This window comes from Ochotona curzoniae, unplaced genomic scaffold, assembly GCF_017591425.1.
Source record: "Ochotona curzoniae isolate NIBS_2020 unplaced genomic scaffold, NIBS_Ocur_1.0 contig_3520, whole genome shotgun sequence".
NCBI lineage: Eukaryota > Metazoa > Chordata > Mammalia > Lagomorpha > Ochotonidae > Ochotona > Ochotona curzoniae.
In genome coordinates, this window is record NW_024465894.1 from 31,976,777 (window position 1) to 31,990,436 (window position 13,660).

General features: G+C 51.8%; 1 protein-coding gene across 1 annotated transcript; it reads right to left on the bottom strand.

Annotated features, from left to right (window-relative positions):
• Positions 1 to 1,730: 1,730 nt before the first annotated feature.
• On the bottom strand, positions 1,731 to 6,586 carry LOC121157181 (cystatin-like 1). The gene is made up of 4 exons (XM_040981209.1): positions 6,446 to 6,586; positions 5,909 to 6,163; positions 2,363 to 2,473; positions 1,731 to 1,814 (listed from the first exon to the last, which is right to left on the bottom strand). The coding sequence occupies exons 2-4, from the start codon at positions 6,125 to 6,127 to the stop codon at positions 1,731 to 1,733; spliced, it is 414 nt and encodes a 137-aa protein (XP_040837143.1). The 5' UTR covers positions 6,128 to 6,163; positions 6,446 to 6,586.
• Between the last annotated feature and the right edge of the window lie 7,074 nt (positions 6,587 to 13,660).

The window sequence follows — 13,660 nt, forward strand, 5'->3', positions numbered from 1 at the left end:
ATGTCCCAACCCAGGGTTCCCTACCTCCCCACATAGCTTTTCAAAACAGAATAAGCAACCATGCTGGCATACTGGTATAGTTAACATAAACATAGCAGTGCCCAGGCCAGGAATGCCTGCTGGCTACCCGCTGCTTGTCTCCCAGCAATGTAGCACTTGTTAGGTACAAGGTAACCTAGCCAGCTGCCTGCACCTGGGGAGGATCTTTTTAAAGTAAGAACCTGGCAGCTTAAGCAGAGTTTAAATCAGTAAACAACATCAGAAAACAAAATAAAGTATAAAAACAGGTTGAAGATTCACAGCAAACATAGCCAAAAGCTAAATGAATGCGCATCTTGTCAGTGTGTTTCCATCCTGGGCACACACAAAAGGTGGTTCGGCCATTGCTGAGTGCTTTCTGTGAATACATGCTTATCTTTTCACCTTTGGGGTTCCAACAAAACTTAATTTACAAAAGCAAGTAGACATCACTGCCCTAAAAGTCCAGAAGCAAGAGATGGATACGTACAACAGGGTGTATGTTACACAATGGAATTGCAGCCAGTAATGAGTGAATCACAAGCAGACAACAGTATGGCCATACTGAACTCAAGAGGCCCCAAGCCACAGGGGGCATGGCTTCCAGCCCTAAGGTCAGCCTGACTGGGGGACGCATCTGGACTGGGGGACGTGGGGAGGCTCCTCGCCCATGAAGGAGGCACCGTTTCCAGGGCTGTGATGAAGGCAGAGGAGGGGACACGAGGCAGCCCTTGGTGAGGTCAGAAGTGCAGTGGGAGTTTCACTCCCTTTCCCTCTTGGCCACTCTGGCAGCCGTGGAGGTCACGCTGGTGTGTTTCCTGTCATCCTTGGCAATGCCGTCTCATCACCATGGAGGCAGGAGCCCAGGCAGCAGGTCAGATGGTCATGGACACACTTGGTGTACTCTGGGTCTATGTCCAAGCCTGGCTGTCCGGGATGCACCTTGTCCAGGGGACCATGAGTGTCATTCCACTCCAAAGAGTACCTGCAGGCCACCCTGGCAAGGCTGAGCTGAGCTGGGCTACAGCTGGGAACTTGGGTGGCAGACAGATGTCAGCATTGAGCACCAACTCTGCAGGCAAGAGTGACTCCAGGGTGCCTAAGCTGTTGGGTGGGCCTAACGCCCGCTGTCCTCCTGGGAGCAGGAGTCTGGACACTTGGGGTACAAGCTGCAGGCCTGACTGGTCCCCAGCAGAAACCCTGCACATTTTGCCTCTGATGTGGGGAAGCCCCATCACTCAGGTGCGTTCCGTGTGGTCACACCGCAGGAAGGGTCTGGAAGCTCCCACCTGGGCACCCTGGTCTCGTCTCCACCCCTGGCCTCATCTCTTTGCTGATTTTGCTTCCTGTCTCCTGCCTGGGGCAGGGTCACAGCTTCCAGAAGCATGGTCCCTACGAGGGTTTCTAGAGAATCAGTCAACCTGGCTTGTCTCTGACCTCATGTGTACACACTCTGGTGCAAGGGGGAGCCACCATGCTGTGTGCGCACACAAGTCTCAGGCTGGCTCAGGTCACAAGTCAGGGTGTGCCTGGATCCAGAGGGACGGGCAAATTCAGGGCAGAGCCACGTGTGTGTGTGTGTGTGTGTGTGTGTGTGTGTGTGTGTGGTGGGGGAAGGCCCCAATGAGTGAGACTAACAGCCTTTAGAATTTTATGACAGCCAGAGCCCCACACAGCTATCTGGGGCCACATCAGGGTCTTCACACCAACACTCAGTTGTCATGGCAGGAATTGTTCCACATCCGGTAATAATTAATCCAGGGCACCGTGTAGATCAGAGACTCACAAATCAAACTCTGTGGACGAGGAAGGAAACAGTCAGTTTTCTTAGGCAACGGAGGCTGCCCGTCCTCCCCCAGGCCCCAACCCTGTGGCTGCTCATGGACCACGCAGGCACTGGGCGGGGACACACAACCCCTCAGCAGGTGAACCTGGAACCATGTGGCCTAGCAAGACTCTGGGCCCATGGCCTTGCCCTCCTGCTCCTCACCTGGCCCCTGGTACCTACAGCAATGGTGAGTGGACATGACCTCCAGTCTTCTGCTGGTGTCAACATGGGCAGAACTGGGGGGGTAGTGTGGGAAAACTGGACAGTCCCTAGGGACCCAGAGGCAGAAGCTGATCCCAAGCAAAGCAGGCCAGGAGCAGCTGCAGAAGCAGCCAGGTGACCAGAGGCCCTGGCCAAGGAGCCTTCTTCCTTCCCTGTGTGTCGTCAGGGAGGTGTGAGGTCCTAGGGCCAGCCAACACAGCACTCATGGCTGGGCGGTACCTTCCTTGGTGCCCGTTCTTCCCCCTCTAGTGTGAGTTCCCCGGCCCCTATGACATGGATCTGGCCGCTGGTCACCTTTTTCAACTTCTTTTTCTGCAGGGGACAGGAAGAGTTTGTTCTGGAACTCCTCTTGCACTTGGTGCGGCCGATCTTCACCGTGACCTTGTACTCTACTCCGGTGGTCAGCTGCAGAGAAACCCCAGCAGCCCTCCATGATCAGGTGTGCCTCTGTGTGTCCAGTAGCTACGCATGCACCCCAACCCCGCAGTGCCTCTCTCCCCGAGACTCCAGGGCTTCAGATGAAACCCCGGGAGCCACAGTCCTGCTGCCCAGAGCTCCCCACCACCAAATGTGGCTCCCCTTCCCCTCCAGCCCGGATGAGGCACCAGGACACTCACTAAGGGGCCTGGCCAACCCCTTCTCACACCTGGCACAGACTCTCAACAGAGCACGTGTCTCACCTGTTTCCTTCCATTTTTGCCACAAGGGAGGTGACAGCAAGCTGGGTTGCCTAGCAACCACAGGTCACTCCCAGGTGGGCCCCAGATGGTCCTCATAATGGAACCAGGCACCTTGCCCCTGCCCTGTCAGATCCTTCCCGCCAACCTGAGGGAGGCCACTTAGCAACAAAGACAAGGAGTCTAGAGCCCCACGTTGTAGCTCGTGCAACACGGGCATCCTGTATGAGCACTGGTTCCAGTTCCCACCACTCCACTGCCCATGCAGCCCCCTGCTGATGCACCTGGGAAAGCAGTGGAGGACAGCTGAGTGCTTGGGTCCCTGCCATCCTTTGGGAAACCTGCAGGAAGCACGAGTCTGGGAACCAACTGCCTTGGGACCTGTGTCCCTGGGAATATCAATGACAACCTTGAGTAGGTGACTCAGCCATGTCCTAAGTGCAGGCGGCCAATGTGCTTGCTCATGGAGCTGTTCTGTGGGCGAGGTGCAAGCTCCTGACCCCCTCAGCGCACACAGATGAGTTAACACATTATTGAATGTCTTAGCAACGTGTCCAGGGCACAGCTATGGAGTAGGCAAACCAACAGAGCAGAGAGAATCATGCTGGAGGTCTGACTTGGTCTCTTGTGAACCGTGTCACACAGGCTAGCCCCAGCCTCTCCCTGGGCCTCAGTATGCTCATCCAGAAAAACAGGAGAATCCTGCCCTGTCCCCCTCAGGGTACTGAGGCTGGAGGGAGGGGCTGTGATGGCCACACAAGTCATGGGGCATGTAGCACCAGTGCCATGCCCGTTGGCCAGTCTGTCTTCTTTACCACGTGACTAAGTATGAGGCCAGGGAGACTTGAGGCCGGGGCAGGATGCCTGGGTAGCCTTGGTGAACAGGGGAGTGAAACAGACTTAGGATTCTATGGCCACAGTTCCCCTGCTGGGAACTGACACCTCCATGGGAGAGCTCTGCTGTGTGGAGGAGAAGTTCCTGGGAGCCCCTGCTGCCTTGCCCAAGCATCGCGGGTCCAAGGTCCAAGGCCAGGAGAAGCTGTTGTCCTGCCTGGGATGTTGGAAGATGGGGAAGGCACCTTTGAAATTGTCAGGACGGGGCAGGGGATAGGCGTGCTAGGGGTTAAAATACATTCTGTGTCGCATTTCTTGGGTTCAGTTCTCAGCTCTCAATCCTGACTCCAGGTTCCTGCTAATGCAGGCCCAGCTAGGCAGTCACTGTGGCTGACAGGCCTAGGGGAGCCCCCTGCCCTGCCCTGCCCTGCCCTAGGCAGTCACTGTGGCTGACAGGCCTGGGGGAGCCCCCTGCCCTGCCCTGCCCTGCCCTGCCCTGCCCTGCCCTAGGCAGTCACTGGGGCTGACAGGCTTGGCAGAGCCCTCTGCCCTGCTAGAGACCTGCACTATATACTCACACCAGACCAGCAGCAGCCCCGTTGCTATTGGCGTTTACAGAGTGGGCAGGTGCCTGGGAGCAAGCGCTCTCTCTCTGTCTCTCCATCCTTCACTGTTGAAACATCAACTGTGGCATCCACTGAAAGTATCCCCAGGAGCAGGTGTACCCTGTTCTTGACCAGAAAACAGTTGCACCCACACCTGGGCAGCATGCAGGACTGTGCCAGGCTCTGGCCCTGCTGCCCATCACCCACTGTGTGTGTAGGTAAACGCTGAGACCCCAGCTGCACACACAGCATGCACAGTGTCCTGTCACCCATTCCCACACTCCAGTGCTACCGTGTCTCACGAATGCTCGTGGGTTGGTATTGCTCATGGCTAATCCAGCTGAGGAAGAAGAGCAATTCTCACAATTGCAGTCGTATCTTCCACAAGTCTCTATTGAGGGCGCCTCTCTCACCCTCAGCCATCTTCCAGGTGAGCATCCTGAGACCAGGAGACCCTTGTGGGCCAAGAGTCCCACAAGTTAGTGAGCAGGCTGCCAGGCCTTAGGAGGATCCCCCCACTCCTTGTGCACCTCCTGTGCTGTCCCCGTGGATCTCAGAGAAGATCCCTCATGTTGGGATCCAGGAGTGCCCACCCAGCTTCCAGGGGCAGACCTGCCGTGCACATTCATGTAGGTCATAGTGGACTGATGGCACAACCCGGGCCTGCTGGGGGATCCCAGACTTAGCTTGGAAAACTGGTCAGATCAAGCAGCCATGCGAGCAACACTGCCACCTTGTGGTTTAAGTGTATGCTGGCACAGGGACCTGCTGGAAAGCCTGCAGTGCCAGTGGGACCCCATCTGGCCAGGGGACACTGTCACCCTTCCCCACCCACAGCCACCCCTTTGCTCCTTTCTCTAACTAGAGGTCTTTCCACCCCTCATCGACTCCCCACAACACACACACACACACAAAGGACGTAGGGAGCCAACATGCGGTGGCATCCATCTGACACAGAAATGGTTGGATCAACACAAGTGATTTCCAAACAGGTATTCCTTCCTCTTCCATCCTTCAGGCGATGTATATGTAAACATAAGAGGGATGATCCCTTCTAAGCCTATATTTTTTCCTTTATAAAATTAATTCTGTACTTACAATGCAGAGCGAGATACAGAGATATGTCACGTGTGGTTCACTCCCCACGAATGCCCACAACAGCCAGACCTGAGCCGGGACGCAGGAGCCCAGCTGCATGCAGGAGCCCCACGTGGGGGGCAGGGAGCCAAGGACCTGAGCCATTCATTGCTGCTGCCTCCACGTGAACAGGAAGCTGACCTGGGAGTCAGCTTGAGCCCAGGCGTCTCCACTATGACATGCAGGCACTCCAAATGGCCTCTTAGCCACTGTGCCTCAGGCCTGCCCCTGTCGCCGACCTTCCTCCCTTCCCCATCCACCCCCTCCCAAAGTGAAAACAAGACCCTCTGTGTGATGCCAAGGGTGTGTGCGACACAGAAATCCAGTCTTGGATTGCACCACCCTGAACGTGGACAAGAGAAGCTGCTGTTGGGGAGGGGAAGTGGCAAAGAAAGTCGAGATTTGCCAAAGGAGGCCTTTGGGGGGGCAAGGACAAACACAGCCCAAAGACATGCCCGTTCAGAGGGAAGATGCTTCCCAACCTGAGAAACTGTCCCTTGGCATCCCGGGAGGGACACCAGAGCCTTGTTGTGGTCAGGGGGACCAGGGAGGGGTGAGGAGGGCTGCCACAGAACCCACACACGAACCTGCATCTGACTCCGGAGGAGTTTCTGCACCCGAAACAGGTAGGTGTCGTTGCTGTTGTTGTTGTATGACTGAATGAAGAAGTTAAGTGTGGAGTTCATGTTCTTCTTGCTCATTGGCTTCTCCTGGAAGCCACCCCAGTGCTGAAAGTGGCCCAGGGTCACCGCCAGAGTCAGGACCATCAGCACCATCAGGGGCATCCTCCAGCAACCTCCCTCCATCTCTGAAGGCTCAGAAACTTTCCACCCAAAATGCACCTGCTGGGAAGGGTGGCACCAGTCACTCACTTGCCAGGGGGGTGGCCTTGCTGCAACAGAGAAACAGACACTGAGATGCCCAAACTGGTCCCTCTAAGATCCCTACGGAGCTCTGAAGCTCCTCCCCCAGCCCTCATGCTGACACAATCTGTAATGCTATGTCAGGTGCAGCAGACAGGGCAGAGATGCTGATGGGAAGAGGGGAGCCCATGGAGGGAGGTAAACTTGAACTGAGATGCAGCAAATCAGCCACAGGGCGTATGAGGGATGATGTCCTCGTGCCTACCTCGGGGTCCAACCGAGCCAGCACAGCATCCACCACTCCCCCTGGGTGCCTGCAGAGACGGGCTGTCCTGACTCGCCTGCGTCTCATTTGTCCCAGATTTCCACCTGCACCTGCAGGCCCTGTGCCAGCTCATCACACCTCTCTGTGACGCCAGGGCAGCCTTGTGAGGTAATGCCAGTGTTTATGAGGAAGGAGCGGCTGGGAGCCTGGTTCAGGTGTTAGTACTACAGGGCCTGGAGGCAAGCTGTTGCCTGTACCTCCAAGCCTGCAAGAGTACCCCATCAAAAGAAAAAAGTGAGTTAAGATGAGGTCTCACTCCAGTTGGTCAGGATGTTTAGATGAGTGAATGTATGCTAAGGAATAGGAAAGTGGGATAAGAGAGCTGTGTGCTGTTTTGTAACCTCTTCTACAACTGAAGTTGATTCAAAATAAAGACATAATTTAAAATAAAATAAAATTTGTATCTGTGAAAAATAGGAAAATAAAAAGGAGAAAAGCCTAGTGTCAAAGCCCAGCTGCCTCAGCTTCAACTCCTTTGCTGGACACCAAATCCTGGACCCTCTGCTACCTGCAGTTCATCTGTCACACGACACTGAGACGACACGGTCTTCCTACGCAGTGCTGGACACCGTCACCCTCCCACCCACCCCAAGCCTGTCGAGACTCATCAGGCGTCCCCCTGCACCTGCACAGTGGCCTCACAGGCAGTGGTGGCAGCTACGAGTCCCACGGAGTCCACTCGGTCCCAGACAAGCCGAGCCAGTCCTGGAGGTCTGGGAGAAGCCAGACAGAGGGTAGACCCGAGAGAGAAGCAGCAATCTTCAGTGGGTGCCATGGGAGGGAGATGAGAAATTGCTGGCCGGATTCTATCCATAGAATTACAGGGAGTCAGGCAGCATTACAGGGGACACGGAGAATAAGATGATTCTCTGCCAGGAACATGGACAAATAGAAAATGGAGGCCTCGTGTGCTGATGCAGTGAAGGCGAAGTCGGGACGTTGGTCACGGCTGTGCAAGCTGAAGGGCGTGGGGGACACGGACATACCCGTGTACTATGGTAAAACTGGGGCCTGACTACGTCCGCGAATGAAGAGGAAAAAACTGAGTCTGAGGACTCGTACCAAAAGTAAAATGCCAGATTTGGGTAGTTGTATGCAATGATGATAACGGGATACCCAATCGCAGCCCCCTAACCAGGAGGAAATAGAGGACTTGGCTGAGTTCATGAATGAGGGGGAGGGGAACTCTTTATTTCTGTACCATCCTGGGGTAAGGTTCCACTGTGGCACAGCGAGTTAAGCCACTGTTGGCAAGTCCAAAATCCCATCTAAGAATGCCAGCTCCAGTCCTGGCTGCTCTGCTTCCTGTCCAGCTGCCTGCTAATGTGCCTGGGAAGTAGTGGACCATGGTCTAAATGTGGGAGACCCAGATGGGGTTCCTGGCTCCTGGTTTGCCCTGGCCCTTCCCTGGCTGTTGTGGCCATTTGAGAGTGAACCAGTGGATGGGAAATCTCTCTCTCTCTCTCTCTTTCTTTCTGTCTCTGTCTCTCTCTCTTCCTTATCACCACAGGCAGACAGGCTCTGCTGGTATAGGCTATTGTCCTCTGACTGCCCCTGCCTCCTGCACCCCAGCCAGAGGAACTGCCCAAGCTCCTCCTTGGCCTTGGCAGGAGCCCCTTTGGGCCTACAAGAGCCACCAGATCAGCTTGGCTGAAGTTCACGGCTCACAACGCCAAACTTCTGGTCAAAAACCAGCGGGGGTTGCGGGGGGGTGTCCCTGCTCTTCTCACTGGAGGACACCCAGCCAATGGGGATGTAAGGCCAAGGATACAGCACAGATAGCTGCATACAGACACCCCCTGCCCAACCAGTGGTGGAGGCGTTGGGGCAGTATGGAGGGGCAGAGTTGCTGGGTGCGGCTTCCCAAGGAGAGAAGGAGGCAGCCTTTTAGCATGGCAGCCAGGCCAGCTGCTGTACCTTCTGATTGTTGGCGGCTCCTGCCTGCTCCACTGAGATGACTGTGAGAGTTAGATGCCAGGATGCCAGGGGAGCAGGCAGGGCCACTCGAGTGCCACTGTGCTGATTCCAATCAAGAGGGCACCGCAGGGGTGGGAGGGAGAGCCAGCAGGACAGCCCTAGGCTGCGGACAGCTCCCTGCAGACCGCCTGCCCTCTGTCCACCCAGGGCCATCCTTCCAGCAGTGTTTCATTGACGGGCATTGAATCAGGGCAGTGAGGCAGGTCACAGTAGTGACATGCTCTCCCCAGCCTCCATCTGGTACCAGAACCTTCTGGTCACTATGGAAACAGAGGGAATCTTGTACACCGCGACGCTAAGCCCTGTTTGTTTTAATGGAGCACTTTTGGATCATTTTGATTTGTTTTGCTCTCCCTTACATGCTCCTCATAAGTTAGCTGCGATGGGTGTGTCAGCCGGCCAGGAAGTGGTTCTGTTTGAGACACCACCCCCCCCACCCAACTTCCAGGTGCTGTTCCTAAGCAGCCTACTGAGCAGCAACATTCAGACCTGCAGGCAGGGGAGTGGTCCCTCTTGGTGGGGGTGAGGCTGCAGGGAAACATCCTCCAGTGGCCAAGACAGCCATTGCTCAGGCCCAACCCTGAGCCCTAGCCTGAGCCTTGAGCTGAGCACTGAGCCCAGAGCCTGAGTTGACTTTGAGCCTAGTCTTGAGCCTGATCCTGACCCTGAGGTTGACCCTGAGCCTGAGCCTGAGCTGAGCCTAACCCTGACGCTGAACCTGACCATGACCCTTACCTGAAGTCTTAACACTGATCCTGAGCCTGACTCTGATGCTAAGCCTGAGCCTGAGATTGACCCTGACCATGAGCCTGACCCCCAAGCCTGACACTAACACTGAGCCTGACTGCAAGATCTGAGCCTGAGCTTGAGCCCTGACTTTGAGCCTCATCCCAACCAGGACCCTGAGACTTGACTGTGACCCTAAGCTCTGACCTTGACTCTGACACTGACCAGGACCCTGAGCCCTAACCCTGACCATGACTGTGAGCCTGACCAGGACTGTGAGCCCTGACCCTGACATTGAGCCTGAACTCAATCCCTGACCTGACACTAATTCTGACACACAGCCTGAGACTGAGACTGAGCCTAAGCATTAGCCCTGAGCCCTGAGCCTTTACCCTGAAACTAAGCCCTGAGCCAGACCTTGACCGTGACACTGAGCCTGACACTGACACTAAGCCTGGAACCAAGTAGTGTTACACTTCAAAAATGAGGGATTTCTGCCCATAGAATGCACTGTATTGAAAACAGAATGGAACAGAAGGTGCAGGAATCTCCTGAACTGGCTATGAACTCTATATCCAGAGAGAACTTCAGAGCGCAAGCGACTTTGAGCTAGCATTGAAAACTGCTCTGGCACCACACACTGCTGAACATGCATTTGGTATCTAGGGAACTCAGCACATTGCTGGTGGATGGCACAATCTAGAAGATAGAGTGGAGGTGTTGCACTGACAGGTCAACTCCATTTGGGTTGATAAGTAAGTTCACCTACTATCAGGCTTACAAGCAGTGCTCACAAAAACCCGGTTTTGTCACTTTTTGTGTAAAGCCCATAGAGTGCATTATACTAAAATGAAGCGTGTTGAGCACCCCACAAACCAATGTCATAGATTCTTGTTCAATTTGCTATGAACTCCATATCCCAAAAGAACTTCAGTGCTGAAGTGATCTTCAGCTAGCATCCAAAAAACTTTGTTGGCATCACATAATGCTGAATGTACTTGTGACGCCTAGGGGACACGCATGTTGGGGAACCGCAAAGTCCGGAACATACAGTGCAGGGGGTCTGCTGGCAGGACAACTCAATTTGGGTTACTAACGTAACACAAAATTAAGCGTGCAAGCAGCTGTCACAGAAATTCCATCTCATTACTTTTCATATATGAACATAGAGTGCAAGGTATTGAAATGAAGCATGCTGAGCACCCACACAAATCAAGGTTGTAGGTTCTCACTCAATGTGCTTTGAACTCCACATAAAAAAATAAATTCACTGCCCAAGGAATTTTCAGCCAGCTCTGCGGGCCGAGTGTGGTAGCCCAGTAGCTACATGTTCCAGAATCCCATCTGAGTGCTGGTTCTAGTCTCTGTGGCCCGATTCCCATCCAGCTCCCTGATTATGGCCTGGAAAAGCAGTCAAGGATGGCCCGACGGTGGGACCCTGCACCTGCATGGGAGCCCCAGAAGAGGCTCGCTACTCCTTGCTTCGGATCAGCAGAGCTCCAGCCCTTGGAGGTGCGTGGAGAGTGAACCCACAGACGGGAGATGTTCCTCGCTATCTCGCATCACCTCTGTGCTTCTTTCTATTAAAAATTAAAAGAAATCTTAAAAAAAAACCTGCGCTGGCACAACTTACTGCTGAAGTTCATGTGACACTTATGAAGCTCAGACTGTTGGTGGATGGCATTGTCCAGAAGATACAGCAGAGGTTTCTATGGCAGAACAACTCCATGTGGGTCACTATCCTCACATACCACCAGACCTAAAAGCAGCTCTCGTGGAAACCCAGAATTGTCTCTTTTCATCTAATTCCCATAGAATGCACTCTATCGCAATGAAGCATGTTGAGCACCCACACAGAAAAACAAGGTTGCAGATTCTTGCTCAATGTGCTACGAACTCCACATCTTGAAAGCACTTCTTTGCCCATGAGATTTGCAGCTAGCATTCCAAACAACTTCTCTGACACCACAGAAACCTGAATCTTCAGGTAACAAATACTGAATTCAACATGTTGGTAATGGCATAGCCCACCACATACAACTGAGGTTTCTAATGGCAGAACAACTCCATGTGGGTCCCTAACTTCAAATACCATCAGGCTTACACGTAGCTCTCCCAGAAACCCAGTTTAGTTACTTTTTGTCTAATGCCCAGAGACCACACTGTATTGAATGAAGCATGTTTAGCTCCCCACGCAAGCCAAGGTTGTAGATTGTTGGTCATGTGCTATGAACTCCATATCCATAGAGGACTTTAGCTTTCAGATAATTTCCAGCTACCATTGAAAACAACTGCTCTGACACCACATAGTGCCCAATGTGCATGTGACACCTTGGGAACTCGGTGTGTTGGTGAATGGCGTAGTCCCGAAGGAGCAGCACAGGTGTTCCAGTGGCAGAACTACTCCATTTGGGTACTAACATGACATCCAATCAGGCTCAGAAGCAGCTCTCCCAGAAACCCAGTTTTGCCACTTTTAGTCCAATGGCCATAGAGTGCACTGTTGAATTGTAGCATATGAGCATCCCATACAAAACAAGGCGGTAGATTCTCACTCAATGTGCTAAGAACTCCTTATCCTTAGAGAGCTTCAGTGCCTAAGTGATTTTTCAGCAGAAATTGAAAAGAACTGCTCTGATATTATTATTATTATATTTTCACAGTAAAACAGCCCTGGAATGAGACTTAAAGGCAGTATGATTACAGTTGACCAACATGAGTTGTCTTTTAAATGTTCATTACAAAATCTATATTATGAAAAAAAATGGATATATTTATGTTTTCTTAAAACCCTTTTATTTCTATCCCACAAACCTTTTGAATTCAAGACTAGTAAATTATCTTGAACCTTTTACAATGGTTCTTCATTATATCCAATAAAACATGGATGAAAAATGGAAAAAAAAAAACCCAGAGAAAAAAGAAACCTAGAAGTCTAAAATACCCCAGGTACATACTTTTGGTTACATATAGTACACTGTATACTGTTTAACAGTGATATTCCCTTTGAAAACAATCCTGCAAGTGTGACAGTAATAAAGAAAATGTAACCTGCCCATTCCAGGAAGCTCCTGATCAAGGTTATGAAAGAAGGTCTCTTTGTCAGAGTACAAGTCCACTGAAGGGCTGGCCGGTGCTGTGCACATGGTTTTAGGTCACTAGGAACGCTGCTCAAGCCCACCCCTCCCTAAGTTCCCTTTTCCACTCTTGTTCTCGCTTCCTTCCTGCTTTGGTGCACAGACAACGAGACACAGTACCGTCCTTGTCTGCCACGCAGGAGTGTTTTTCAGAGCTCCTTTAAATAACCAGCTCTGAGACACAGAGGCAAGCGTACCAGAGAAGTGGATTCTGGTAATGACAGTACATCCACCTATCATACAGATATTGACACTTCATAAGACAAAGAAGGGTTGTTTACAAATAAGACAAATAGGAAAGGTGAATCTTCAATTTGCAACAATGCAGAACATCCAGCATCTATGGTCTCTCATTCAACCATTCAACTGCCTGTGCCAGAAAAAAATCAGAAATTCTTCCTGTGACATGTAATTGGCTTTGAAAAGACTCAGAGGAAGGATGCAATAGAACAAAAGAGAAACACAATAAACAGGCTTTCTTTTTTTAAGATTTATTTTATTTTTATTGCAAAGTCAGATATACAGAGAGGAGGAGAGACAGAAAGGAAGATCTTCTGTCCAATGATTCACTCCCCAAGTGGTCACAATGCCTGGAGCTAAGCCAATCCAAACCTACAATTCAGGAACCTCTTCCAGGTCTCCCATGTGGGTGCAGTGACCCAAAGCTTTGGGCCGTCCTCGACTGCTTTCCCAGGCCACAAGCAGGGAGCTGGATGGGAAGTGGAGCTGCTGGGATTAGAACCAATGCCCATATGGGAGCCTGGCACCTGCAAGGTGAGGACTTCAATCACTAATCTACAGCACCAGGAACAACAAAACGGCTTTCACATGAGCTCTGGTGTGTGTGTGTGTGTGTGTGTGTGTGTGTGTATGTGTGTGTGTGTGTGTGTGTGTATCCTATCAGGCAGAAAACTGTAATAATCCTCAGATTTATTTGAAAAGTCACAAACCAAGAGGGAAAGATACAGAGATCCTTCCATCCACCAATTCACTATCATAAATTATCAACCAAAAAGATTGAAAGTGTTTTATCTAAAATGCATAAAACCTCAAAAATTGTACAAACCGAGAGATTTCTCATCTCCAGTTGAGCTAAAAAAACTGAATACAAACTCAAACTGTGTTTCAGCGTTGAATTACTCCGACGAATTGGCCAGTAAGATGATGTGCCTCCATGTTGGTCATATGGCACAAGCAATGCAAATTAAAGCAGTGTGAATTTGATTTCAAAAAGGTTCCAGTTCAGAGACCAAACAAATAAGGGCATAAATAAAGTGAATACTTCCAAAGGAACTTCGTCAGATGTCTGAT